The sequence below is a fragment of the Onychomys torridus genome, chromosome 22, assembly GCF_903995425.1.
Source record: "Onychomys torridus chromosome 22, mOncTor1.1, whole genome shotgun sequence".
Classification (NCBI taxonomy): domain Eukaryota; kingdom Metazoa; phylum Chordata; class Mammalia; order Rodentia; family Cricetidae; genus Onychomys; species Onychomys torridus.
Window position 1 is genome coordinate 28,213,331 of NC_050464.1, and position 27,969 is coordinate 28,241,299.

General features: G+C 48.7%; 1 protein-coding gene across 1 annotated transcript in view; it reads right to left on the reverse strand.

Moving 5' to 3' along the window:
• Positions 1–27,969, reverse strand: part of Dnah10 (dynein axonemal heavy chain 10) — a 96,182-nt gene that overhangs the window by 33,055 nt on the left and 35,158 nt on the right. Inside the window, exons 28-45 of the mRNA XM_036171641.1 lie at positions 26,677–26,868; positions 25,686–25,804; positions 22,555–22,713; positions 21,497–21,632; positions 18,376–18,501; positions 15,839–15,973; positions 15,364–15,580; positions 14,266–14,385; positions 12,258–12,403; positions 9,310–9,462; positions 7,819–8,079; positions 6,816–6,988; positions 5,707–5,800; positions 4,883–5,050; positions 4,111–4,299; positions 3,221–3,392; positions 1,512–1,715; positions 1,015–1,095 (exon numbers count right to left, since the gene is read on the reverse strand). Of these exons, the coding sequence (XP_036027534.1) occupies positions 1,015–1,095; positions 1,512–1,715; positions 3,221–3,392; positions 4,111–4,299; positions 4,883–5,050; positions 5,707–5,800; positions 6,816–6,988; positions 7,819–8,079; positions 9,310–9,462; positions 12,258–12,403; positions 14,266–14,385; positions 15,364–15,580; positions 15,839–15,973; positions 18,376–18,501; positions 21,497–21,632; positions 22,555–22,713; positions 25,686–25,804; positions 26,677–26,868 (2,845 nt within the window). The remainder of the gene's footprint in view (positions 1–1,014; positions 1,096–1,511; positions 1,716–3,220; positions 3,393–4,110; positions 4,300–4,882; positions 5,051–5,706; positions 5,801–6,815; positions 6,989–7,818; positions 8,080–9,309; positions 9,463–12,257; positions 12,404–14,265; positions 14,386–15,363; positions 15,581–15,838; positions 15,974–18,375; positions 18,502–21,496; positions 21,633–22,554; positions 22,714–25,685; positions 25,805–26,676; positions 26,869–27,969) is intronic.

A 27,969-nucleotide genomic window follows, 5' to 3' on the forward strand; every position in this document is an offset into this window, starting at 1 on the left:
TAGCTTCAGGAGGACCTGGGCCAATACCCAATGGCTCCTTCTGCCTCTTCAAAAGGGCTTTTTATAACAATACTAAAGGGCGGGGCAAAAAGATCAAAGCACACTGCACAGCCAAGTGTAGCCCCTTCCAAACACCTGGAAACCACGCCTGTGGTCAAATCATCCCCTTATGCAGCTTTATTGGGTAAAGCAAGCCCAGATTCTCAGACCCTGAGTAAGTTCTCACTAGGAAACCTCTGTGGGTCTCTACAGCCCACCACTGTTTTTTGTGAATAAAATTTTAACGTAACATTTAAAAACATTTACAGTGGTCCCAAATGGCTATCAAAGCACATTGTCAGAATTCAGCAGTTGTGGCAGAAGCAGATATTGTCACATGGACTATCACAGAGGCAGCCTCTGTGAAGACTCTAAGTCACAACCCATATCAAATGTTTTCTTGGCTTCCTTCCCAGCAGAATAGCATTATAACTGAAATTATGGTTTTGGCTTGTGTAGAAGGGCTGTTTGTTTATTGAGTTTGTTGGGTGCATATTTGTAAAGTTGGAACTATTTACAAAGCCACCCGGTGACATTGGTCATAAATCCTTTCAAGTTAGATCTAGAGAAAAAGAAAAATTGTGAGGGCACCAACATGGTAGTAGCCTTTAGTACATTTTTTTTTTTCCTACAAAAAGCTGAACAGTAATGGCACCAACTCTATGGACAAGGATGTGACCGTGTAGCTGTGGCATAAGAGGGGCCAAAGACAAAATGTTCATAAAGTGGGAACCAATAAAACTTTATTCATCAAAACAATCAGGGGGCCACATTTGGCAGCAGATCATGCCTTGCAGACTCCTGATCCCTTTGGACTAGAGCAAAATATAACCCCAAGCCACACTAACAATACAAAGCTATTCTTTGTCATAAGGTATCTATGATGAAGGAATCTTCTGGGTCAAAATTTGGTCAGAAAAGTGACACACTTCTTTATGAGACCACAAAGCTGTCCCTGCAACAGTGGCAGCTTACCTAAAAATGACTTGGCAACTGCATGTAGGGCCTGGGATGGCCAGGGCATGAACCAGTCGATACCAGTGTTGTTCACGAGGCCTTGAAGAGAGAGGCAAAAGAGGATCACTGTGCAACCCAGAGTTGCTCCAGAACACGTGCGTCGTCTTCAGTATCCACCAGAGTGGTGGCTCAGTTGGGCACATTCAAGTGTGATTGTGTCTCAGTATCTTGTCACTGTAACACTGGGAGAGAGAAGAAGGGCACCCTCCCCACACCATGCACCCTGCAGCTGGGGAGCCTGTGCCCACCACCCTCCTGCCAGGAAGACACAGCCGTGCCTACCGGGGATTGAGAGGGACCAAGGAAGCATGCCTACAGTGCAGGGACAACCTTCAACTCAAGCGCTACATCCTGTATGGTCCTGCTGATGGGAACTTGGATGTGGCAGGTTCCCAGAGCACACACTACGCTGCAGCAGTTGGTATAAAGGATTTCTAGCCTTGGCTCAAAGGTACCTGGGAAATTCCTGCACCGGGTCCTCAGGGTGTCTCCCACTGGTGACATGCCCAGGACAATGTGCAGGTTGTTGGCACTCTTTTTCACGAAATACTGCCACACAGACTCCTTGGCTGGGCCCATGCCGTACTTCAAGGCTTCCTGCTGAATCTGACCGAGGATGCTGTCCTTTTCCTCTTCAGGGAAGAGCGCAGGGACAATCCCTGGAGGACAAGGATGTGGAGGGAGCTGGCTTTCAGGTCTCTGAGTTCTGACCTCCATGGGTGCAAAAGGAGGTGATGGAGCAAGGCATGATGGGAAGAGCAGCAGGTGCCAGCCAAAGACCAGGGCTAGGGTCCAGGCTCAACACACACCCACTAGCCCAAGATCAAAGTGGCCTCTGAGGACTGTGCTGGGCACCAAAGCTCATGTACACATGCCTCTCACAGCAGGGGTTCTCACCTTGGGGATTTACCTCCCAGGAAACATTTGACAATATCTAATGACAATCTGCATGGTCATAACTTAAGGGGACTGAGCTGGTTAGTTTTAAATGCCAGCTTGCCACAATGTCAGATTACCTGGGAAGAGAGTCTCAATTGCATAACTGTCTTTATCAGATTAGTCTGTTAATTAATGTTAGGATGACCCAGCCCATCATGGGCAGCACCATTCCCTAGGCAGAGGGTCCGTGACTCTTCAGGGCAGGAGAGAGCTGGAAGCAGGCAGTGTGGTTACATTCATTTCTCCCTGCCATTGGTTTTGGATGTGATGTGACCTCAAGCTCCTACTGCTGTGACTTTCCCTAAAATAATGCTCTTTAACGTGGAATCATAACTCAAACGAGTCTTCCCTCCCCTAAGGCACTTTGTGCTCAGGGCACCTGTCACAGCAACAGAGATGAAACTAGAGCAGAGATGGTCCAGCATCCAGTGGGACCAGTCAGTTGTACAATGTCAAATCCCACAGCCCCCAATGCCACCAAGGCTCCCTGACAAATGGGACAACGCTTTGCAGCTGGGACTAGGTGGAGGACCCAGGCATCCCGGTGTTGTCCCAGAAAAGGGTGAAGAGCAGAGGTCAGGTCAGCGCAATAGAAGCAGAGCAGGGTGAAGAGCAGAGCAGGGTGGTGTTAGCCAAGGAGCCCTGGGCCAGGGCAGCCTCTGCAAGCTGAGGATGAGTTTGTACATCTTGGACCTGTTTGCGCCTTGGCGTCGCCTCCAGGAGCCCTGTAGACCCACCAGGACGCTGGAGTGAACTCGCCTTTGGGCAGGTCAAAGAAGGACCACAGGAAAGAGACCCACCAGCTTCCAAGTGCTGCTTCAAGAGGCTCCTCCCTCATCTCACTATTGCTGTTGCAACCACTGTATGTCTTTTTGTGTGCTTCGGTGCCCACCCCTCCCCTGCACATCTCAGACTCTCAACTTCAAGGGCAACAGAGGTCATGGGCATCATATTCCTTGCAAAACCGGAGGTGTGCCGTGGCCTCTGTGGGATAAGCTCACAGCGTCTCACAGAGCTGAGACACATATGGCTTCAAGCTCAGGGACCGTCCTCATCACAAGGAGGAGGAAAGTAACCTATACATCTCCAGAAGAAGAAGAGCGCTCAGTGATGCCCCAGCCTAAACTGCAGGGTCTTGTTGACAACAAAGATCTGCCAGGTCTGTCTCAGACTGAGGAGGGGGGGGTGTTAGGGCTGGACATTCCTGCCAGTGGGTGGACAGTACCTGAGGTCAGCATATTGTTGATGAGTTCCAGGAAGCCCTCCTCAGCCACATGCGCGTCCGTAAACAGGAAGATCATCATCTTGTTCTCCAGCCCCAGCTTCATGTACAGGTTCTTCAGATCATCCCTGAAGTTATTCTCCGAGTAGCCTCGGCTCAACAGGATCTCAAACACCTGGGGAAACAGGTAGGCAGCGCCCGCTGAGGCAGGGGGAAGGCGCTGAGTGCATCAGGAGAGCATGTGGGTTTGCATGCTCCACACCATTACATCACCTAAGGGGTACAAGCATGGAAGCCGGATGATTGACAAGTGTCCTGTGTGCTGCACGCATGTGTCAAGGTGTGAGTATAAAAGGTGCTTGCTCCTATGAGGAACGTGTGTCTGGAGAAAGGAAGGCAAGGAAGGGACTAGGCCCCCCAGGTGTCACTGGAGGGAGAGAAGGGTTACCAGCAATAGCAAAGGCTGGTGATGTCACACACAGATCGGCGACTAGACCCAAAGCACCGTGTGCACACTTAAAGTGATAAACTGTACTGTCTTGACTCATAGCTCTATAAAGCAGTTTTATCTTTTCAAAAAGATTTATATTGATTTCTGTTTATGCGCTTGGGCTTGTAAGTGAACCGCAGGAGGGCACTGGAGAGACCACCAGAGGGCGCCGGATCCCCTGGAGCTGGAGTTCCCGGAAGTTATAAACTGTAGGTGTGACAGCCAGCAATGCTACCCGGGGCTCCTCTCAGGTGTGGCCAAGGCCCCTCTGTGTTCCCACAGTTCCAAATCCACAGGTGTGGCCTGGGGCTGATTTATGAGATCGAGTTCTCAAGCCGTGGACGTGGACGGGACAAAAACAGAAGGTCATACTCCCAACTCTTTAAACAGGCTCCCCCCTCACCTCGTAGCCTGCAGTGAAGGCTGCCAGCCTGGCCAAGGACTGCTTTCCGGAGCCACCCACGCCCACCAGCAGCGCGTGGCCTCGGTCCATTCGAATGATGCGGTGCACACGCGTCAGGTGCTCCAGCGCATCGTCAAACAGCACCAGGTTCATCTTGGTGTTGATTTCGTTGTACTCCTCAAGGATTTCCTGAGTGGAAGGGATCCGTAAGCCCCACCGCATGTTGAGAGGTGGGCTCAGGGAAGATGAAGGATGGAGAGAGCTGTCTAAACCTCAGCATCCATGGCTGAGGAAGTAATCCGAACGTTAGGACCTGTGGGGCTGGAGACCTAATTTCCCAGCCTCAAGACTGCAGTCGGCTGGGCATGGGGCAGGAAAGGTGGCTCAGCAGGGAGATGTTGCTCTTTCCAGGACCCAAGTACAGTTCCTAGCGCCCCACCAGATAGCTCACAAATGCCTGTTAACTCCTGTTCTAGGGAGACTGACGCCTTCTTTTGGCCTCTGTGGGCACCTATACTTACATACAAGCATGCATACATGTGTGCACTTTCATACACACACACACACACACACACACACACACACACACATTCACACACATACTACATACATAACTAAAAATAAAGTAAATCTCTGGTCTGCTGGGTGTCAACCTGCTAGAGTGAGCCACAGCCCATTACAGACAAGAGAGCTGCTGGGACCACCAAACACACCCCACACGCTGGGTGTGCAATATCCTGCGTGGACAGAGCTGGAGGTTGGCGGTCCGCACCTCAAACAGTGCTTTGGCGGCCTCATAATCCTGGATGTCTTCATAAATGCGTGGTTCATCCTCATGCAGAGCCATCCGGAAGTCCCCAAACAGGATGGGGTCCCTCATCACCATCTCGAAGTCATCGTTAAAATGCTCCTTCACCAGGGTCTCAATGTGATCTTGCACCTTGAAACGAAAGCCGGTTAAAGGCCCCAGACATGTCCACAGTTGCATACATTTGGCGGGAAAAGAGAATTCACCATGATCAGTGGGGATAATTTACCTAGACCTTCCCTAGTGGTGCCTATCCCTCTGCAGTGAGCATCCGGTATAAGCAATACATTGTTTCTTTTCTCTTCCTTTCTTTCTTTCCTCTTCTGTTTTCTTTCTTTCTTTCTTTCTTTCTTTTCTTTTTTTTTTTCTTTTGAGACAGGGTTTCTCTATGTAGCTTTGCGCCTTTCCTGGAACTCACTTGGTAGCTCAGGCTGGCCTCCAACTCACAGAGATCCACCTGCCTCTGCCTCTCGAGTGCTGGGATTAAAGGCATGCCCGGCTACACTGGTTTTCTTTTGGTTCTGTTTTTTCTAAACCTTCTTTTTTTTTTTTTTCATTTTAATTACTTTTACTTCTTTATTTGTGCCAAGGGGACACACGCAGAGGGCAGAAGATAATTTCTGGGAGTCAGTTCTCTCCTCCCGCCATGTGGGCCCCAGGGACAGAACGCAGCTTATCAGGCTTGGCCGCAAGTGCCTGCTGACCCATCTTGCTGGGCCTTCACTCAGACTCTGTGTGGGGGTCCCCACCTCCCTCCCGCGCCTGCGCGCGTGGCTGCGCATGCTCACCAGCTGCTTGTCTACTTCGTTGATGAGGCGGTCATGGAAAACTCGCAGGCATTCATTTCTCCACACCCTTACCATTTGAGGCACCGTCTGAAACCTACATGAAGGGAGGGCAACATTGTTGGTCACCAGGTCCCCCGGGGAGGAAGGGGCTCAGGTGGATGGATGGGGGAGTACGTACAAGAGCCCTCAGAGCCACTCTGTCCCTTTCTAGCCGGAAGCTGGCAAGTTAACTACAGGGCTCACAGAGTCATCACCCACTTACCCTACTATAAGGAAGACATGGAATCATCCTGTGAGTCATGTAAACAGCCCAAAGCCCATGTGAACCTAGAGTCAGTCTTGGGGCTCCTTTGCCTGGTCCTACTTCCAGAACTTCCTCTGGTTCCAGGCAAAGGGCCATCACCCCATCCAAAAGACTAGGAACAGGGAAGACCGCCACTCTACATCAGCACTCCAAGGTAGGTTAACGCCCATGTGACGAGCCCTTTGCTGTTCTTCAGTGTGGCCAGCTCCTAGCGAGGAGCCACATAGTGCAGCCCCTCCCTGCAGAGCCAAAGCAGCCAGGGAATGATGGGAGTCTGGCGGGCCTGAGTGTCTCCCAGTACAGGGCCCTAACTGTTTCCGTGCTGTGTCTGGTGACTCCTGGGGACACACGCATCGCTCCACCCAGCTGCAAACGCTGTGGTCAAATGAGCCCCAGGCTCCATGTTGATCCAGCTGCAGACACCTGTATACACCCCAACTTCGGGGGCTAAGGAGCATCACCTTAAAGGTTTATCTGTTTTCTCAACATAATCAGGGATGCCGTGTGATTCACTGACACATTATTTTGACCCATCCGATTCATTGAAAAGTCCCAACAAAGCCTTTAGGGCAGTGGTTCTCAGCCTTCCTAACGCTGCGATCCTGTAACACAGTTCCTCATGTTGTGGTGACCCCCAACCATAAAGTGATTTTCGATGTTACTTCATAGCTGTCACCTCGCTACTGTTAGGAATCATGATGCAAATATCTGTGTTTTCCATGGTCTTAGGCAACCCCTGTGAAAGTTTGAGAACTGCCACTTTGGGGTATATTTTAGTAAAAACAAACGAGCCCCCCCAACTCACCGATCTGGATTAGTGAGGACAAGACCGTTAAAAACTCTCGAGAGGTCTCGAAGGTTGAAGATGTAATGGAACTTCGAAGGGGTGGGAGGTAGATCTTGAACAATGTTTTTGTAAAGAATTAATGTGCAGAGTGTCAGCTTCCTGCTTATACCCCCGATGCTCTCATTAAAGTTCTTAAAAAAAAAAAAATGAAAAGACCACCATGTCTATAGGTAGAAGAATGGATAAGCAATTTTTGTTTTGTTTTGTTTTTCGAGACAGGGTTCCTCTCTGTAGCTTTGGAGCCTGTCCTGGAACTCACTTTGTAGACCAGGCTGGCCTTGAACTCACAGAGATCCACCTGGCTCTACCTCCCAAGTGCGGGGATTATTAAAGGCGTGCGCCACCACCGCCCATCAAAGTGTGGTATTTTCATGGTAGAATAGTATTTGATCAGGAAAAGGAACAGAACACTGAAATGTGGGTGAATCTTGAAAACGTGGCGCTAAGTAAGAGAACCCAGACATCAGAGGCCACATGGCTTCCAGGCATTGGGAGACAGGGAGGGCAATCTGTAATGGGTGCAGGTTTCCTTTGGTTTTTAAAAAAAATGTTCTATTTACACAGAATAGTTAGTCAAGACAGAATGGACCAAATGCCTCTAAATTGCATGTGTTAAAATGGTTAAAATAATGAATTTTACATTATGTGAAGTTGGCATTTTTACCTACGCATGCATATGTGTGTGTGCACCTGCACGCATGTGCAGCTCGCCACTAAACCCACTCTGACTGCCCTAAAGGTATTCAACCTCTGACAGTGGCATATGACATCATCTGTAGGTAAACAGCTTCAGACCACAGTTCCTCCTGCTCCTCACACCACACCCTCCGAGTGCACAGACCCTGCTCTAAGGTAAATACAATGGCCCTGCCCCCCCCCACACCCCCCTACCCCCTCCACCCCCCGGCTCCCACCCAACATGTTGACCTCCAGTTCAGACTTGTGGGGAAAGCCGGGTTACCGAGGTGTGGCCCTTCAGGATGGAGTAGTAGATCAAGCGGAGAGACTCCTCTGATGGGAAAGGGACGTTGAAGACGCTGAACAGCGAGAGGAACCTGGGGTCCACCTCATTGCGGCCCCCGCCTGCCTTCCCCATGGCAGCAATGAAGCCCAGGTCTCGGATACTCTTGCAGTTCAGTTCTTTCCCACGGTCATATAAGTAACCTTTCTCCAGTAACAGCTTCAGCAAGGCGATGGGCTGCTGGGTACCATACTCGTCCACCTGGGAGGTTTGTTTTGTTTTGTTTTGAAGAGGAAAGAGAAAAGCAGTATCAAAAAGTAGAGCTAGTGAGTTCGAGGCCAGCCTGGGCTACTGGGCTACAGAACGAGTTCCAGGAAAGGCTCCAAAGCTACACAGAGAGACCCTGTCTCAAACAACAACAACAAAGGGGGAGCTAGGTAAGACTGTGCCAACCTTGAATGCTCATCTCTCCTGTTTCCCCCTGAGCATTCTGGGTTGGCCTCGCAGGGCCTCTCACGTCTGTAACTGTCTATTCACACCTGAAGTCTGTCTCCTTCACTACGCTGTGCATCCCATGAAGGCAGCAACTGCAGAGGCTTACACACCTCACAGACCAGTTTCCTGGGAGTAGTTCAGTGAATGGGGTGAATGGAGGGATGGATGGATGGATGGATGGGATGGATGGATGGATGGATGGATGGATGGATGGATGGATGGGATGGATGGAAGGAAGGAAGGAAGGAAGGAAGGAAGGAAGGAAGGAAGGATGGATGGATGGATGGATGGATGGATGGATGGATGGATGGATGAGTAGATTCTGTAGATGGGTGGGTGAGTGGATGGATGGAGAGATGGATGGGTGGATGGATAATGGATGGATGGGTTTCTTCATATTCCTTAACTATGGATGGAAGAATAACAGATGCAGGTCTGTGGATAAATAAAACAGTAGGTAACAGCTGACTAGATAGATAGATGGAAAATGTATAGATAGACAGATATATTGCAAATGGACAGATAGTTAAAAACTCTTGCTGCAAGCCGGTCAGCAGTGGCTCATGCCTTTAATCCCTGCACTCAGGAAGCAGAACCAGGAAAATCTGTGAGTTCGAGGCCAGCCTAGTCTACAGAGCGAGATCCAGGCAGGCACCAACACTACACAGAGAAACCCTGTCTACAAAAAACAAAAACAAAAACAAAACAAAAAAACACTTGCTGCTCTTTCAGAGGATCAGAGTTCTGTTCCCAGCTCCCATGTCAGGCAGCTTAACAACAACATGTAACTCCAGCCTCAGGGGATCTGACACCTTCTTCTGGTCTCTTTGGGTACATGTGACATATATACACACAAGTACACACCCATAAAAATAATAAAATTTAAAACTACTCTTAAATAATAAAAATCTCAAAAAGCCATGAACTTACACATGCACACACACACACACACACACACACACACACACCTAGTCCACCTCTGTAAACTCCGCTCACCTTTGGCATGTTCATGTCATCCATGAACACCAGTAGGCGCTTCCCCATGGGTGGTCCATATGTGTCCTTTGTCCGCTTCTCCACATTTGCCTCTAGATTTCTCTGGATGTCCAAGGATGTGGTGCGTGAGGAGAAGTTGACCATCAGCACGATCTGTATCAGAGTAGACGGTGGTGAAACAACTGACTTCTAAACGAACGTTCTAGAACGATGTCGGTCCGTGTGTCATCATTTTTTAGACTTTGTTTATTTTTAGTTTATGTGCATTGGTGTTTTGTCTGCATGAGTGAGGGTGTCTTATGTGTGAGGGTGTCAGATCTTGGAGTTACAGACAGTTGTGAGCTGCCATGTGGGTGCTGGGAATTGAACCTGGGTCCACTGGAAGAACAGCCAGTGCTCGTTAACCACTGAGCCATCTCTCCAGCCCCAATTCACCGTTTTTTAAGAGCTAAAGACAGAGCTGGGTGTGATGGCGCACTCAAGAGGCAGAGGCAGGAGGATCTCTGAGAGTCCAAGGCCAGGCCAGGCAGGGTTACACAGTGAGACCCTGTCTTAACAACAACACACTCTTTCCTTCTGTTAGATTCCACGTTGCCACTCATGAGCCTTGGGACAGTGCAGGCTGTGGAATGCTGCCCCCAAGGCCACATTGGCTTGAAATCAGAGAGTTGGTGATTCCCCACAGGAGACCCTCCCAAGGTTAGACCCACTAACACCCCCTCATCAGAGGGTAGAGGGCTGGAAGGACTCTGAACCCTCCCTAAGATATACAACCAGTTAACTATTACCCACATGTCACCCTGCTTCTGAAAGTGACTCCAATCATACTCATCTGGTTCACCAAGCCGGACTTGGGTAGAATTGTTTCTTGGCCCTTTCTATCTGGGTGATTAGAAATAAACTACCAGGAAAGGTCACATGATGATATGCGGTGGGGAGAGTATCGGTCTACCTCGGTGGCCTCTAAAAAGGCAACTGTCTGACCTTCAAGAGTCTGGAAAGATGATTTTAATGTCATCTGCTATACCACTCTCGATGGCAGAGGAGTTTTAAACATAAATTGCTTTCAAGGCAACTGCCCATTAATAGGGAGGCCAAAGAAAGCATATACAACCAGAGGCTTCTTTCTGGGCCTCATTGCTGGAGGGAAGATGTTCTCATGCACTCTCCTGCACGTGGACAAGGTGCTCCTCACTCTCTCTCCCCTCAACCCCCTTAGAAGAACTGAGAACACACACAGGCACATGTGTGTGCACGTGTACACACACACACACACACACACACACACACACACACACACACACACACATTTAGCCATGTACCAGCCACAGCTGGACTGCTGTGCCACACAGCTCGGTAGCCCCTGCCCAGAGCTGGGGTTCAGTTAGTGTTTAACAACTTCTCAGTTGGTGCCAAAGTTGTTGGTCTATGGACCCTTGTACATCCAGGACCAAGGACTCACTGACTCGGCTCTGTCCCCTGCTGTTGACACAGAGTACTCAACTGCCTGCCAGTCCATCTGTTCACCTGTCTGGACCTGGTCCTGGCCTGCTGTATCCTGACCCAGTTCAGCCTTTTTTTTTTTTTTCAAACCTGGCAACTAAAAAAAAAAAAAAACAAAACTACAGCTTTGCTCTCAAACCTGACCCCAGCAGCTCCCTTCTGGCTCCGATCAGGTTCATGATCATTGATTGACTCCCACTACATTTCTGATACCCTTGAGCCCTGCTGTGGCCTCTGCTGGTGTCCACTCTGTAATCCATATATAAACATATAGGTAAATAGTATATCTATGGCGTGCTGTGAGAGCTAAAATCAGTTACTAAAATAGGAATAAAGAATTTGTCTTCACCTTGCCCAGGCTACCAAACTATTATGATAGCTGCTGCCATTGAAACTGCTACACCTAGGCAAGGTGGTGGTGCCACACACCTTTAATCCCAGCACTCAGGAGGCAGAGGCAGGCGGATCTCTGTGAGTTCGAGGCCAGCCTGGTCTACAGAGAGAGTTCCAGGACAGCCAAGGCTACACAGAGAAACCCTGTCTCAGGAAGAGAAAGAAAGAAAGAAAGAAAGAAAGAAAGAAAGAAAGAAAGAAAGAAAGAAAGAAAGAAAGACTGCTAAACGTGGTGAGCTTCTTATTATTTAGTAGATTCTGACATTGTCATAAGAAACACACGTTTGTCTGCATCATCTGGTATAGTGAATTCCTGACACCATGTCACAAGGGACACAGTGGCTTCTGTCATGTGGATTGCCACCATGAAGTAAGCCAGTTGCCCTTGGGTGTCACTGTGGTGGTGAATATGCCGCACATCCCAGGCATTGGACATAATCCCTCGTTTCATGTTAGTGAGCTTTGGAGGCTCCTAGGACCTCTGGGGGTGTAGGGATAGAGGGGCTCTCAAGCCATTTGCAGAGTAAGACTCAAGGGTTCTAAGGAAGTGGAGTTTTTTGTTTTATGAAAATGGACTTCTCACCATGTGATGCCTTCCCACCCGCCATGTCACCATGTGCCACAAAGGCCCTCACCTGTCAGATGGCAGCACCATGCTCTTGGAATTCCTGGCCCCCAAGAGCCGAGTTAAGTCAACGTCAACTCCTCGTAACTTACCAGGTCTCAGGCCTTTTGTTATAGCAAAGGTCTCAGACAAGCACGGTCAAGCCTTCCTAGGAGAGGTCCACACTGAGGATCTGAGGCCTCCAGCCTCATGAAATGCCATCTTGGAAGATGGTCATCCAGCCCCGGGCAGGCCTTCAAGTGAACACAGCCTTCACCAACCTTAACTACCATTCTGCGAGAGACCCTGAACTTGAGTCACCTAACTAAGCCACATCAGAGTTCTGACCCACGGAAGCTGAGAGGTAATAAGGGCTCGTGGCACTGAGCCACCAGGCTAAGGTAACTTGTTACCCAGCAGATGTCAACTAAAACAAGCGAACACTCACATTGGTCTCCTCATTCATATTATTCAGGAAGTTCTGGGTAGTGGCTGTCTTAGACGTGCCTGATTCACCCACGAAAAGGACAGGGTGCTTGATTTTAACCATCTGCTCCAGGATCCAGGTGGTGCGGGTCGTATCCACTGTGTGAACTGAAAGATAAAAGAATAAGGTTGTCCCAGGAACTCCGAGCACTTGGCTACCTGGTGCTCACACAGAGTCCCATGCATCCAGTAGGAGGCAGCAAACACCGAGCTCTGGGAGTAGAGGTGGCTCAGTGGTTAAGGGCCTTGCTCTAGAAGCATGAGGACCTGAGTTCAAATCTCCAGTGCCTCCATTAAAAGTTGCGTGTGTGCCTTTAACACCAGAGAGGTGGAGACAGGAAGAACCTGAGAGCTTGCTGGCCAGTCAGGATAACCAGAATAGGCTACAGGCCCAGGAAGACACCTGACAGCCTGCTCATGTTTCCACAAGTGTGCCCAGGTGCATAGTCCTGCACCCCCACCAGATATACACATGCACATGTACATACACACATACATACACACACACACACACACACACACACATACATACACAAAAACCCACATGCACAGGGTTTTTTGTTTATTTTTCGAGACAGGGTTTCTCTGTGTAGCCCTGGCTGTCCTGGAACTCACTCTGTAGACCAGGCTGGCCTCGAACTCACAGAGATCCACCTGCCTCTACCTTCTGAGTGCTGGGATTAAAGGCATGCGCCACCACTGCCTGGTATTTTGTTTTGCTTTGTTTTGAAGCCAAGCTCTGGCTGCAAACGTGAATATGGATAAAGCCTAGCCTCTGTTTCCCAGACATTACCTGGCTTTTTAGAGGCACGACATCTGCCCAAATCAAAGTGTGTAACTGAGTATGGCACATTTCCTTGGCAAAGTGATTGTGGTAATTGCACCAACTTCAACCACCCTGCCCCATGAACTCCATCTGATTTGCGTTCAGAATGAAAACCCCTCTTCTCCCCGACTCACACCTCAGGCACCTGTAGGACCAATTTCCTGAAAACCTCTGCTAAAGGCAGCATCACCACAGTCAGGTCCAGCCTACCCACTCTCCGTGGGACCATTTCAATGGGGGGGGGGGTTTCCTGAGAAAATGCAGATGTCTCGCTCCAGAAGCAACATGCACCAGACTAGACATGCTTACTATAGAATCACACAGGATGGATCAATATGGTGATATTTTATTTGTACTGAAATGTGATTTTACTTGTATGTTAATAAAGTTGCCTTGGGGTCAGAGCAAGCTATAGCAGAAGCTGGGTGGCGGTGGTTACACGCCTTTAATCCCAGCACATGGGAGGCAGAGCCAGGCGGATCTCTGTGTGTTCAAGGATACAGCCAAGCATGGTGACTCATGACTTTAATCCCAGGGAGTGATGGTAGAAACAGAAAGGTATATAACGCATGAGGACCAGAAACTAGAAGCATTTGGCTGGTTAAACTTTTAGGCTTTTGAGCAGCAGTTCAGCTGAGAGCCATTGGGATGAGGACACAGAAGCTCCCAGTCTGAGGAAACAGGATCAGCTGAGGAACTGGTGAGGTGAGGTAGCTGTGGCTTGTTCTGCTTCTCTGATCTTCCAGCATTCACCCCAATACCAGGCCCTGAGTTTGTTTTTATTAATAAGACTCTTTAAGATTCCTGCTACAGATCAAGGCTCTCAAGGTCCACGCCCACTGTGACCTGCTGCTGAGGCTTCCCCCCTGCCCTCCCCATGCCCACCTCTGTGGCTGGAGCACCCCAGGAGATGTAAAGGAAAGTGGAGAACAGGCTATCGTGGGCATCGGCTTGCAGGGAAAAGTCCAGGTCGCAGCCACACAGAGGTGCTCAGAAGCATGGGACAAAATGGGACCCCAAGGGGCTGATGGTGCCAGGAAGCTAGTTCCGGGGTGGCACTCAGTTGCCAATGAGGCCATGGTCTTCTTTGCATACCCACTTACACCCTTTCACATCAGGAGGACCAGAGCCGGTGCTAACATACCCAAGATGTCGATGAATTTCTTCTCATGACTGTGAACATACTCAGGAACTAGCTTGCTCCATGGGATCCAGTAGTTCCGCTTGGGATCGAAATGAAAGTCATACAGGGTAGGAAGATGGCCTGCCAGGGGGGACAAGGGTCTGTGTGGCTTTTGTCATAGACACGGGGGACAGGATAGATTCTAGTGCATCTGGAATGAGCTGCCTGTTCACCTCAGAGCTACATTCAGTCTTGCTTGCGACCCCTTCATGGGAGAGGTACTCAGTGAGTACACAGAATTGATTCTGTCCTCTTGTGGGTCAGAATCTGGGACTTCTGAACCAGGGCCACCTTTCTGCAGCTAACCGCCGGTCCTTCCTCGGGGACACAACCATGCGACACAAAGCCATGACCCCACTCTTGTCAGAGGCCCAGGCGAGGGTGGAGGCAAATAAACAGACAATTTTGATGCAGATGCTGAACTCTAAGACTGGAGAAGTAAGACCCATGACCCATGACCTCATGACCCCATGACCCCATGACCCAATGACCCATGACCTCATGACCCCATGACCCATAGGGCATCTGGCAAAAACAGGGAGGGGAAGAAAAGAAGAAGCATGGTGTCAAAGATTGCTCCAGAGCTGGAGCCCCGCCCACCATCTGCACCCCCATCCCTAGACCGTTTCCTCACCGGAATCCCCTTTCACATGTGTGCCACGCTCACCCATCTCTCAGACAGACCACTTCTCTGAGCAGAAGGCCATCTGTGGGCTCCACCTGTTTCTAACTAAAGGGAATCTTAAACCCTTTATAAGATGCCTTCCTGTGACTCATCGGCTGGTCTATGACACAGATGGGGGAGCCCAGAGGAAAGTGGAGAACCCTGGAGTGTGTTAAGTGTGGAGAGCTCAGCCAGAGCTAGAGCATAAGGGTCCGTGATGGAGTCAGAGGCACAGCCTCCTCCAGCAGCAGTGGCTACGGGGTTGGCCTGCTGGGGTGGGCGACACACTTGAAGCCCTGAGCATAGCAGTGGCCTCCTCACACGGGCAGGAACAAGGGAAAGCAAATTCACCTTCTCTGCAAATCTTCACCCAAGGGGCGAGTCAGGACTCCTACCTGGCAGCTCTCCAGGACGGGCCCAGTGCCCTTCAGTGTCCGCAGTGGGCATTGACGAGAGGTGTTTAATGCACTCGTCAAATTTGGCCCTCCCCTCCTCCAGCAGGGAGGAGCCCAGTGAGCAGTAGAGTGCCTCCAGGAAGTAGCATTCTAGCAGGTCAGGGTCCTCAATTTCCCCTTCTAGGAGCGAGTCCATCATCTTGGTTAACTGGATCACCTGGTCACAGAAAGCCTGTCTCGGTCCCACCTTTCTGACCTCCACACGATGCTATCCTGTCCCGAGTCCTTGTGTCCTGCATCCCACAGTGATGGCATCTATACCCGCCATATTGGTTTGGACACATGGAACCTGGCACCTTCGCTTGCGAAGGCATCACAAGAAGGTGCTCTGATGGTCACCCATCTGACATCTCTGCCCCCTTTATGAGCCCCTCACCCACCTCCCGGGTCCCTCTCTCTTGAGAAGCGTTCTTACCATATTCAGGTCCGTCTGAGGAACCACCATCTTAAGCTTCTCTCCCTGTCTCCCATCCACGATCCCCTCTATGATCATGTCAATGAGCAAGGGCACGTATTTCTCAAAGAGGTCATTTAAATGCTTTTGCTCCACCTGTGGAGGAGAGATCCGAATCCTTTTCAAGGGTCCCTCTAACTGGAAACTCATCAGAGGTTTGTCTTGTCCCAAGAAGGGCAGGAAGTAGCTATGGCGATGACTTCAGCAGGTGGCGGACCCAAGGCCAGTACCTTTCACATGTAGACAGATTCGATCTTTTTATTATTTTTTTTATGTATATGAATGCTCTATCTGCATGTATGCCTGCATGCAGATCCCACTAGAGATGGTTGTGAGCCACCATGTGGTCTCTGGGAATTGAACCCAGGACCTCTGGGAGGGCAGCCAGTGCTCCCAACCGCTGAGCCATCTCTCCAGCCCCAGATTCGTTCTTTATGCTACCCCCATTTCCCTTCGCTATTACCACGTACCCACACCTGCGAGTGACAGGTGATAACAGGTCCCATCTGACAGAAAAGAAGCTGATGGTCTTAGAGTTCAAGCATCACAGTCAACCATCCAGCAAAGAGTTTAAAGTAATGTAATCGGTGTGTGGCCAGAGGGGGAGGCTCAGTGGTTAAGATGGCGTATTAAGGCTGGAGTCGTGGGTCAGCAGTTAAGAGCACTTGCTGCTCTTACAGAGGACCTGGGTTCAATTCTCTACACCCACATGGTGGTTCACAACAGGCTATGACTCCAGTCTCAGGGGATCTGAGACCCTTTTCTGACCTTCCAGGGCATCAGCCATGCACATAGTGCGCGCGCGCGCGCACACACACACACACACACACACACACATGCAAAACACTAATGCACATAAGATAATAAAATAAATATCTTTTAAAAGTTTAAGATGGGGCTGGAGCGATGGCTCAGATGTTAAGAGCACTGATTGCTCTTCCAGAGGTCCTGAGTTCAATTCCCAGCAACCACATGGTGACTCACAACCATCTGTAATGAGATCTGGTGCCCTCTTCTGGCCCGCAGGCATACATGCAGACAGAACATTGTATACATAATAAATAAATAAATCTTAAAAAAAAAAAAAAGTTTAAGATGGTGTACTATTGCCAGGCAGTGGTGGCACATGTTTTTAAACCCCAGCACTTGGGAGGCAGAGGCTAATAGGTCTTTTTAGTTTGAGTCCAGCCTGGTCTACAAAGTGAGTTTCAGGACAACCAGAGATACACGGAGAAACCCTGTCTCAACAACAACAACAACAACAATAACAAAAGATTACCACTCTTGTAAAGGATCCAAGTTCAGTTCCCAGGAACCACAGTGGGCAGCTCACCACTGCCTGTAACTTTAGCTCCAGGGGGTCCAATACCCTTTTCTGGCCCCTGTGGACATTCCACTCATATGCATGAAAATGTGTGTGTGTGTGTGTGTGTGTGTGTGTGTGTACTTAATTAAAAGTAAAGAAAATCTTAGTTGGGCCGTGATGGTGCACACCTTTAATCCTAGCACTCAAGAGGCAGAGCCAGGCGAATCTCTGGGAGTTCTAGGCCAGCCTGGGCTACAGAGCAAGATCCAGGACAGGCACCAAAACAACACAGAGAAACCCTGTCTCTAAAAAAACAAAAATAAATAAATAAACAAACAAACAAATAAATAAATAAAGCAAATCTTAAGAAAATAAAATTAAAAAGTTAAATGCTCAAAGTACCCTCTCAATATTGTGCCAATGCCCATGAAGGGACTCATGGGTCCTTAAGAGTCCCACAAGGGAAACTCTCCCCATATGACACTGCTTCAGATGACCCTGGCATATCTCCCCTGGCCTTCTCTTCTCTGAGATAACACTTTCTGGTTTCCAATTCACACCAGTCTAGTGGCCCTTCCAGACCACCTGTGAAAATGAGGTCACAGGGTTCTGGATGTGATTTGAAGCCACAATGCACACATGACCATCGCATACATCACCTTTCAACGAATCCTACCGTTGAGCTGTGATACTCTGAGCGGTCCAGTGGTCAGCTGAGCCCATCAGATCTCAACCACGGGGCAACCTGGTTCATCTGCACACGGCACACAGCCAGCTGAGCAAAGGCACAGAGCGGGGCATCCTCTCGCTCCATAACTGGGCCCCTCTGAACCAGGTTGGCACACTGAAACCCAGAATCCACCTGGGGTAACATCCGCTGGCTACAGCCATGTCCTCTTACATGTGTATTGCATCTGGCTGTGTTCCCACCCCAGGAGCAAATTTGAGTAGGTATGCAAGTAACTCACTCATGCAACTGGAAGGGTTTCCCATCTGTCTCCTTGCAGAAATCAGTTGATCCCTGGTGTAAGCTGTCAACATCATCACCCATCACACCAGGGACACACAACCCAAAGACTCATTAGGCTGTGTGCTCAAGGACACACATAGCAGGCCAAGGTGCTCTCTCCTACAAGCATACCTCGTCCAGCATTCCCGATGATGCTCAAACTGTTTTAAGGACAATGCTCACCTTGTTTTGTATTTGCTGTTGTAACCATTTCTTCCAGTACGGTTGGTATTTCAAGTTCTTAGGGTCCACATAGACCATCCCGCATCGAGACACAGTAGCTGGAGAGGCGTACTGCAAGTCTCCCACCTGGAAATCAAGTGAATCACTCAGCTCATGGCTGCTAGCACCTGGGTTACACATGCCAGGGCCTTCCCTGTGCAAACAAGGGCACGAAGCCCATGCCAGACAGTCAGCACAGCTGTTGAGGTTTCTTTTTTTGTTTGCTTGTTTCGAGACAGGGTTTCTCTGTGCAGTTTTGGTGCCTGTCCTGGATCTCACTCTGTAGACCAGGCTGGCCTCGAACTCACAGAGATCCGCCTGCCTCTGCCTCCCGAGTGCTGGGATTAAAGGCATGCACCACCACCACCAGGCTGAGCTATTAAAGTTTTAAACTGAACACGGAGGTCACAATGAGATCGTCCACACTGATGTGACATCTTCTCATTAAATAAAAATGTTGTAGACTACCTGATAAAAAGTAGAAAAGTTAGAAACATGGACGCAAGCTATTCAGATCCCAGAACCTAGAAACAAGTATCATGGGTTTCTTTTTTAAAGACTATTATTTTATTTAGTGTGGATGTGGATGAACCTGAGTGTGCCTGTGCACTAGGTGTGTGCGGGTCTCCACAGAGGCCAAAAGAGGGCATCAGATCCCTTGAAAATGGAGTTACAGATGGCTGTTAGCCGTCATGTATGAGCTGGAAACCAAACAGGGTCCTCTGTAAGAACAGCCAGTGTTCCTAACCACCGAGCCGCCTCTCCAGACCCATTGTTTTGGTTTATTTTGTTTCAATTCTTTTAAGGCAGGTCTCATGTAGCCCAGGCTAGCCTGTAACTAAGGATAGCCTTGAACTCCTGGTCCTCATGTCTCCACTTCCTGAGTGCCTGACTGACAGGTATGTGCCTGTCAGTGTGTGTGGGGGGAATGAACCCCGGGCCTCAAGCATGCTAGGTGAGCTCTCTACCAACTGACCGACAGCCCTAGCCCCCCAGACATTGCTTTAGGGAGTTTTCTTGTCTGTCTTTCTGCTTCTTCGTCAACATGGCTGACATCAGGTAGCGCAAGGCACTGGAAGAACAGAGTTAGCAACACTGTCAAGTGACGTGGGTCCATCGGCGAACTAGACAATGGTATGTGCAAGCGCAAATGCGTGGATGAATTCTGCAAACTGTAGAGGAATAATATCACGATTAATCTGAGGAAAGACTAAGAGCACAGCCACAAAACAAGCCGTCGGTGGGGCAAACAGAAAATAGGGGAGGGGAGGCTTGGGAGTGGTCTCTCGGGAAACCGGGAGGGCTCAATACTTGGCATGATAGAAAGACTTTCTTAATGAAGGTAAAGGCAAATAGCACGAGAGAAAGGGAAGGTGACCACACGCTCCAGACAAAACAAATGGTTCTAAAAGACAAAGAAAGGAATTCCAGCCGGGCAGTGGTGGTGGCGCACACCTTTAATCCCAGCACTGGGGAGACAGAGGTAGGCGGATCTCTGTGAGTTCAAGGCCAGCCTGGTCTACAGAGCGAGTTCCAGGAAAGGCGCCAAAGCTACACAGAGAAACCCTGTCTTGAAAAACCAAAAAAAAAAAAAAAAAAAAAAAAAAAATTCCAGCATACTAGTTGGCTCTGCCATAAATATTTCCATACTCAGAACAATGTCAACAGTGTGTGCTACTAAATGATTCGGAAATGTCGTGTTCTGAGGAGGGAGGGTCAACAACCAAGAGAGCCGATGGATCCCCATGTTTAGAGGACTCAGTCACTATGTAAAGTTTCTAACTTTTGCTTTGTTTCTGTGAAGTTGGGTCTTGCTAAAGAGTTATAGATGGCCAAGGACTCCTTATGTGGCCCATGCTGGCCTCAAACACATGGGAATCCTCCTGCCTCCTATGAAGCTTCCTAATTGTTGGGATTACAAGCATGTGCCACCATGTTCAGCAATAATGTATAAATTAAAAGCTTGCCGGGCAGTGATGGCTCGCGCCTTTAATCCCAACACTTGGAAGGCAGAACCAGGCGGATCTCTGTGAGTTCAAGGCTAAGCCTGGTCCACAGAGCAAGATCCAGGACAGGCACCAAAATTATACAGACAAACCCTGTCTCAAAAAAAAAAAAAATTAAAAGCTCGTATTTTAGTGGTGTTTTGTTTGGTTTTGTTTTGGTTTTTTTTTTATTTTGTTTTTGTTTTGTTTTGTTTGGTTTTTGTGTGTAGGCATGTTCACTAAGTGAGTGTAGTGCCTGGGAGGCCAGAGAGGGGGTAGGATCCTCTGGAGCTCAAGTGATGGGTGTTTGTGATGCCCAGTGTGGATGCTGGGAACCCAACTCCAGTCCTCTCAAACAGTAGCAAGCACACTTAACCACTGAGCCATCTTTCCAACCTAGTAATAGATACATTTAGTAAAAGAATGAGCCTGGTCTACAGAGCAAGTTCCAGGAAAGGCACAAAGCTACTCAGAGAAACCCTGTCTCAAAAAAACAAAAACAAAAAAAACCCAAAAAAACAAAAAAATGAGTAACAGGCTAAGCATGTTGTTTATAGATCGATCATAGAATGATTCTCAGGAGAAAGAGCTTAAAAAAACAAAACAGCCAGGTGTAGTGGTGCACGCCTTTAATCCCAGCATGGGGAGGCAGAGGCAGGTGGGTCTCTGTGAGTTCAAGGCCAGCCTGGGCGACAGAGTGAGTTCCAGGACAGCTGGAGCTACACATAGTGAGAGCCTGTCTCAAAAGACAGGCATGAAAGTAGCCGATCCAGCTTAAAGAGGGGGTGATGGAAGAAGATGGTCAACAAAGGTTGGGGTCGGTGAGATGGCTCAGTGAGTAGAGAGCTTGCTGCCAAGCCTTGCAAGCTGAGTTCAATGCCTGGGACCCACACACTGGGCAAAAGAACCAACTCCCACAAGTTGCCTTCTAACCCACACACAGACCTGAGTGCACAAATGTAGTTAAATGGCATGTTGAGAATCAAAACATTGAACTCATTGTAAACGTCTGTGTTTTCATAATCATCTACCTTAATAAAGACTTAACGAACTAAAAGCAGGGACCCTGTTCAAGTTTGGTTCTCAGCACGACTTGCCTCAAAGAGCAGGGCACAGTGTGCCTGGAGTCGAATGCGCTCTCCGTTGGCCAAGGTCAACAGTTTGTTGTCATCCATCACGGAGTTCATGTTTTCCACCCACAAGGCATCCACGTCGCCATCAAACAAAATATACCTGCAGTGACCAAAGAGAGGTAAGCCACAGACCCTAGAACATTCCTAGTGACCCCGCTCCATGTCTTTTCCCAGGGCTCCCTTTGTCCTGATGTTTGACCACAAGGTACATAAATACTGAGCAGCTCACTAATGTTTGAGGGTCTGAGAAAGTCACGCACAATCCAGCCAGGTTTTTTGTTTGTTTGTTTGTTTGTTTTAAGACAGGGTTTCTCTGTGTTACTTTGGAGCCTGTCCTGGAACTTGCTCTGTAGACCAGAGCTGGACTCGAACTCATAGAGATCCATTCTGGGATTAAAGGTATGCGCCACCGGCACCTGGCTACCAACTAGTATTCTACAATTCTTTTTCTGTCTTTTAGAGACATTTGTTTTGTCTGAAGTTTGCAATCACCGAACCCAGGGCCTTCCACTTGCTAGGCAAGTGCTCTACCACTGAGCTAAATCCCCAGCCCCGCAATCACATTTTTTTTCTTAAGATCCATTTATTTATTACGTGCTCTGCCTGCATGTATCCCTTCAAGCCAGAAGAGGGCACCAGCTCTCATTTTAGGTGGTTGTGAACCACCATGTGGTTGCTGGGAATTGAACTCAGGACCTCTGGAAGAGCAGTCGGTGCTCTTAACCTCTGAGCCACCTCTCCAGCCCTTTTAAGGATTTATGTATTTTATATACACTGTGAGTAATGGGACACGCAGACACCATACATTTCCAGTGCTGAGACAGCGCATTCCTGGGACATTCTGAGATGCACAGTCAAAATCAAGACAGCAGCCAGAAAACTAAAATTGAGACTCCTCCATAATGCAGCTGGTTGGTCTAGAATATTCCAGAACATCAAGGTCATGAGGAAAAGAAATTCTAAGAAACTTCTCAGTATTAAAGGGTGCCAAAAGGCTTCTGGCTAACGAGGCAGCCACTCACTTCCGTTCCTTCTTGTCAGTCGGCCTGTTGATCTCCCTGAAGATGTTTGACAGCACCCCATCTGTCCAGTCTCGAGTGGTGGGGTCCAGGATGCCATAGAGCTCAATGACACTCACAGCTTTGGGGTTCAAGATGTACAGCTTCGTCATTAGCCCAAGCCTAAACCAAAAAGGCAGCTTCAGCTGTGACTCAGGCCAAGAAAGCTTGGGAGAGGGAGACACAGGAAACCCGCAACAGGAAGTACAGATGGGAATCCCCTCGAAAACTGATCTGTGCTTCTATTTGGTAAGGAGCATCAGAGGCAGGGTCTCATTATGTGTCCCTGGCTAGCCTAGAACTTACTAAGTAGACCAGGCTGGCCTCAAACTGATGGCGATCCTGCTGCCTCTGCCTGCTAGATCACAGGCATGCGCCGCCACACCTGGCTCTGTGTGTGGCGCCCTTTGTAAGTCATGTGGACAGGACACGGCCCTCTGTGATGGTAGATCCCCACCACACTGCGACTGATCAAAGGAAAACCTAACACAACCCGTGGGTCAGAATTTTAAAACAAATGAATGGAAATAGTCAACGTGCAATATTACACACACGTGTGTACGGATTTGTGTCCTGGCTGTGAGAATTGTCTAGCAGTGGACTACAGAATGGAAGAGAATGATCAAGGTTATGAGTTCTAGGCTTCAGTCTGCCACTGTCCCCAGACCCCTCCATATGGGACAGGGAGGAGAAAGAAGTGTCACCACCCAATGCAAGATATTATTTTAGTGTGTGTGTGTGTGTGTGTGTGTGTGAGAGAGAGAGAGAGAGAGAGAGAGAGAGAGAGAGAGAGATGCAAGTACATGTAGCATATGCACATGTATGTGTGGACACAGGCCAGGTGATGACACCGGGTGTTTGCTCTACTCCATCACTCTTTACCTTATTTCTTTGAGGCAGGGTCTCTCACTGCACCCGGAGCTAGGCTGGTAGCCACAAGCCCCAGCGACCCTCCCACCTCCATTCCCACGACTGGGGTTCCATGGACCACAGTCATGCCTACCTTTTTTACGTGGGCACTGGGGATTTGAACTCAAGCCCTCATGTGGGTGCAACAAGTGCTTTTTAACTGAGACGGTCTCCCAGACCCAGTCCCGAGATTTTCTGTGCAATCTAGAAATGCCAGAGCCATGCAGGTCACATGGCTCTATTTGGGGTTTGCCTGGAATATTGGCATTCATCCAGGTCTGTCGAGAACCCCTGCCACTGACGGGGAGGAGCCAAAAGTTGGAAAATCCACTCTGCTGGTCAGACTGTCACACTACAGTGAGCCAATAGGATGTTCTAGGGGCTTCGTTTAATTCTAATAACTTATGTAATTATTGTTATAGTTTCTTTCTTTACTGGGGGGGCTCAGAGGACAATTTGTGGGAATTGGTTTTCTCCTTCCACCATGTGGGTTCTGGGGTTCAAACTCACATTGTCAGGCTTGGCTGAAAGCATCTTTACAGGCTCTCAGCCTTCTCACTGGCCCTTCCAAATTATTTAGGGCACATTTTTTTGTTTTGTTTTGTTTTGTTTTGGAGACAGGGTTTCTCTATGTAGCTTTGTGCCTTTCCTGGAACTCACTCTGTAGCCCAGGCTGGCCTTGAACTCACAGAGATCTTCCTGGCTCTGCCTCCCGAGTGCTGGGATTAAAGGCGTGTGCCACCACCGCCCGGCTGATTTAGGGCACATTTACAAATTGGAGGCTCCTCCTCCTTCACACAGGCCTGGTGACAAGTTGTCTGTGGAGGTGATACTCCAGCATTGTCCATGCAGTTCTGACTCATGTCTCAGAACCATCTGAGCACCAGGATGATGTAACTGAACTTGCACACTGTCTTCCGAAGAGGCACAGTGGTACTCTCATTCCGCAGGTGAGCCTGCTCGTCACAAGCTACAGAAGCGCCTACCATGTGTTCTCAAGTACGCTAGCTGAGTCAGCAACAAAACAAGTAGAAACACTGAGTTTGGGGGTTGCTGTGATGGCTGATCCTCATTGTTAATGTGGCAGCATTTGGGGTCACCTAGGAGACACCTTCAGGTGTGTCTGTGGAGGAGTTTTGAGAAAAGATTTTTTCATATGTATTCTTTTATGTCATCTGTACCAGTATTTATCTACATGTGTAACTATGCACTACATGCATGAAGTACCCCTGGAGGCCAGAAGAGGGCATCGGATTCCCTGGAACTGGAGTTACAGATGGTTATGAGTCCTCATATGGGTCCTGGGGACCAAACTGGGGTCCTTTGCAAAGCATCAAGTGCTCTTAACTGTTGAGCCATCTCTCCAGCCTCCTTTTCAGAGTTTTAACCAAGGGTGAAAGATCTTCCCTGAATGTGAGTGGAACCATCTCATGGGCTGGGTCCCAGGTAAAATAAAATTGGAAAAAGGAGAAAGTTCATTGAGTGCCTGTTGTGGGATTTTGAATACACTGTGTTAAGTTGCCTCTCTGTCCCTCCTCACCTGCCTAAGGCACCTTCTGACTGGTTTAATAAAGAGCTGGATGGCCAATAGCTAGGCAGGAGAGGATAGGCGGGACTTCCGGGGAGAGCTAGGAACTCTGGGAAGAATCTGAGGTGGTCGATTCACCAGCCAGATGCAGAGGAAGTCGGACATATGGTACTGAGGAAAGGTAATGAGCCATGTATGAGAATGTAGATTAATATAAACAAGTTAATTTAAGCTTTAAGAACTAGCTGGGAACAAGCCTAAGCTAAGGCCAAGCTTTCATAATTAATAAAAAGTCTCCGTGTCATTATTTGGGAGTTGGCAGTCTAAAGAAAGACCCATTACAAGTGCCAACATTAGTGGCCCTCTGCTTTCTGGTCATCCTAGATATGAGGAGTCTCAGTGCTCTCTGCTCCTGCCCCCTGCCTCCAGGAGCTCTACAGTTCCCTGCCACGATGGTTTTCATCCTCTCAAACTCTGAACCAAAATAAATCCTCCATCCCCATCATCTGCTTTTTGTGGGTGTTTGATCACATCAATCAGAAAACAACTCGTGACTGGGACAGACACACAGCCCATGAGATGAACAATCAAAGCTCTCACTAAACCCTTCCCGAGAGACTGCCCTGACAAATGCCCCCAGCCCCAGCAGGACACTCACTTTGTCTGGGCCTGACACAGAGTATTGATGACCACAGACTTGCCCCCTCCTGTGGGACCTACCACCATTGTCGTGTGGCGGGTCAGCATGGTCTCGAACATTTGGACCACTTTATCCACCTGTGGGACAGACACGGGCAGTTGCGTTAAACATAGCTTCTGAAAAAAAAAGTAATAATAACGGTTTATCAAGATGTAATTCAGGGCTGGTGAGCTGGCTTAGCCAGTAGAGATGCTTGCCATCAGGCTTGACCACCTGAACATGGGATAGGAGAGAACCAACTCCTATGTAGCTGAGGCTGGCCCTGAGCAACTGATCTTCCTGTCTCTGCCTCCTGAGTACTGGAGGTGTATACCACTGTGCCCATCTCTGTTCCTTTTATGGCTACATACTATTTCATTTCACAACGATGAGGCCACATGTGTCTGCCCACCAGCTGGCTGACACTGTGGTCTCCACATTTGGGCCACTGTGAAGATCCAACCATGGGAGCTCATGCATGTGTTCCTGAGCACACGTGTTCTCACTGCTCTTGGGCGCCTGCAGTGGGATCACCAGGCTCTAGGATGATTCTGGGTGTAGCTTGCCAAAGAGCTGGCGGACTGCTTGCCAGTGCAGTGTGTTATTTTACTTTCCTGACAGGAGAGGGAGAGAGAGAGAGAAAGAGAGAGAGAGAGAGAGAGGGGGGGGGACTGTCTTCCTCAATTGCGCTCCATTTTACTTTTTGAGATAGCTTCTCTGAACTTGGGGTTCACTGATGAGTCTGGACTGTCTGGTCGGCAAGTTTGCTATCAGGCTTTGACCTACCAGAGCTGGTTTACAATGCGTGCCATGCCAGAGAGCCCAGATTTTTGCACGGATTCTAGGCACCTGAACTCAAGTCTACAGGCTTGTAAGGCAAGCACTTCGCCGACTGCGCCATAAGCCTGGCACCGGCCTGCGGTACCTAGTGAGTTCCAGGCCCGTGTGAGCTCCAAAGCACCCTGCTCACCTGGACAGGCAGGAGCACATAGCCATTCTCCTCCAGCACCTGCTCTACTGCATCGTTGAAATCCGGGTAGCGCACGCGGGGGCAGTCCAGCCCCGGGAACAGGTCAGAGATGAGGCCCAGGAAGAGGGGGACATCCTCAAACACAAACTTAGGCAGGTTCATGTCCCGCAGCGCCCGCATCAGGACCACATCCTGGAGGGACCAGGGGATGAGAGATTGCCAGAGAACCCAGCAAGGCCCTGGACACCCTCCTGCCCAGCACAGAGTGGAATGTTCTTATAAAACTTAATGCGCCTAGTCACAAATTTTGTACATCTAACATAAATATGTAATGGGGGCTGGCAAGACAGCTCAACAGATGAAAGGCACCACGTTTGGTGGCCTGCGCTTAACGCCTAGAACATTGGAAAGAGACAAGTCACTCCCACAAATTATTCTCTGACCTCCACAAGCACATGGCACAGCCATGCACACACACACTAAATAAACAAATATATATAAACTAAATAAACATAATATATGCCGGGCATTGTGGGGCATGTCTTTAGTCCCAGCACTTGTGAGGCAGAGGCAGGTGGATCTACGTGAGTTCAAGGACAGTCTGGTCTACAGAGCAAGCCAGGGCTATACAAAGAAACCATGTCTCGACTCCCTCTCCAAAATAATATATAACAAAACATATTGTATGTCATAGACTTATACATACTATACATTCTATGTTATAGATTTATGTATTTTAGAGAAAATTGGGGGCTGTAATAGGGATTGAACCTAGGCAAATGCCTACTACTGAGGTGAGGTGCATCCCCAGTTAAAATTTTAAAAATCTAGAACTCTGGCCAGGCGTGGTAGTGCACACCTTTAATCTCAGCACTCAGGAACAGAGGCAATGGGTTTCTGTGAAGTGGATGTAAGATTGGTCTATGTAGCAAATTCAAGGTTAGTCACAGCTGCATAATGAGAACCTGTCTCAAAAAAAAAATGTTTTAATTCAATGTGATTTAATGTAAATACAAAATATTATAAAGTATAAGCCAGGTTCATAGAATATTTTTATGAAAATGAAATCTGAAAGTTTATATAAAATACCAAAGATATCTCTGGAATTTGCACTTCACCTTTTTCAAAGTTTTACAGAAAATGAAAATCCATAATGAAACCTATAAAAATGGAATGTAAAGCTGGGTGGTGGTGGCACACGCCTTTAATCCCAGCACTCAGGAGGCAGAGGCAGGCGAATCTCTGAGTTCAAGGCCGGCCTGGTCTACAGAGTGAGATCTAGGACAGCCAAGG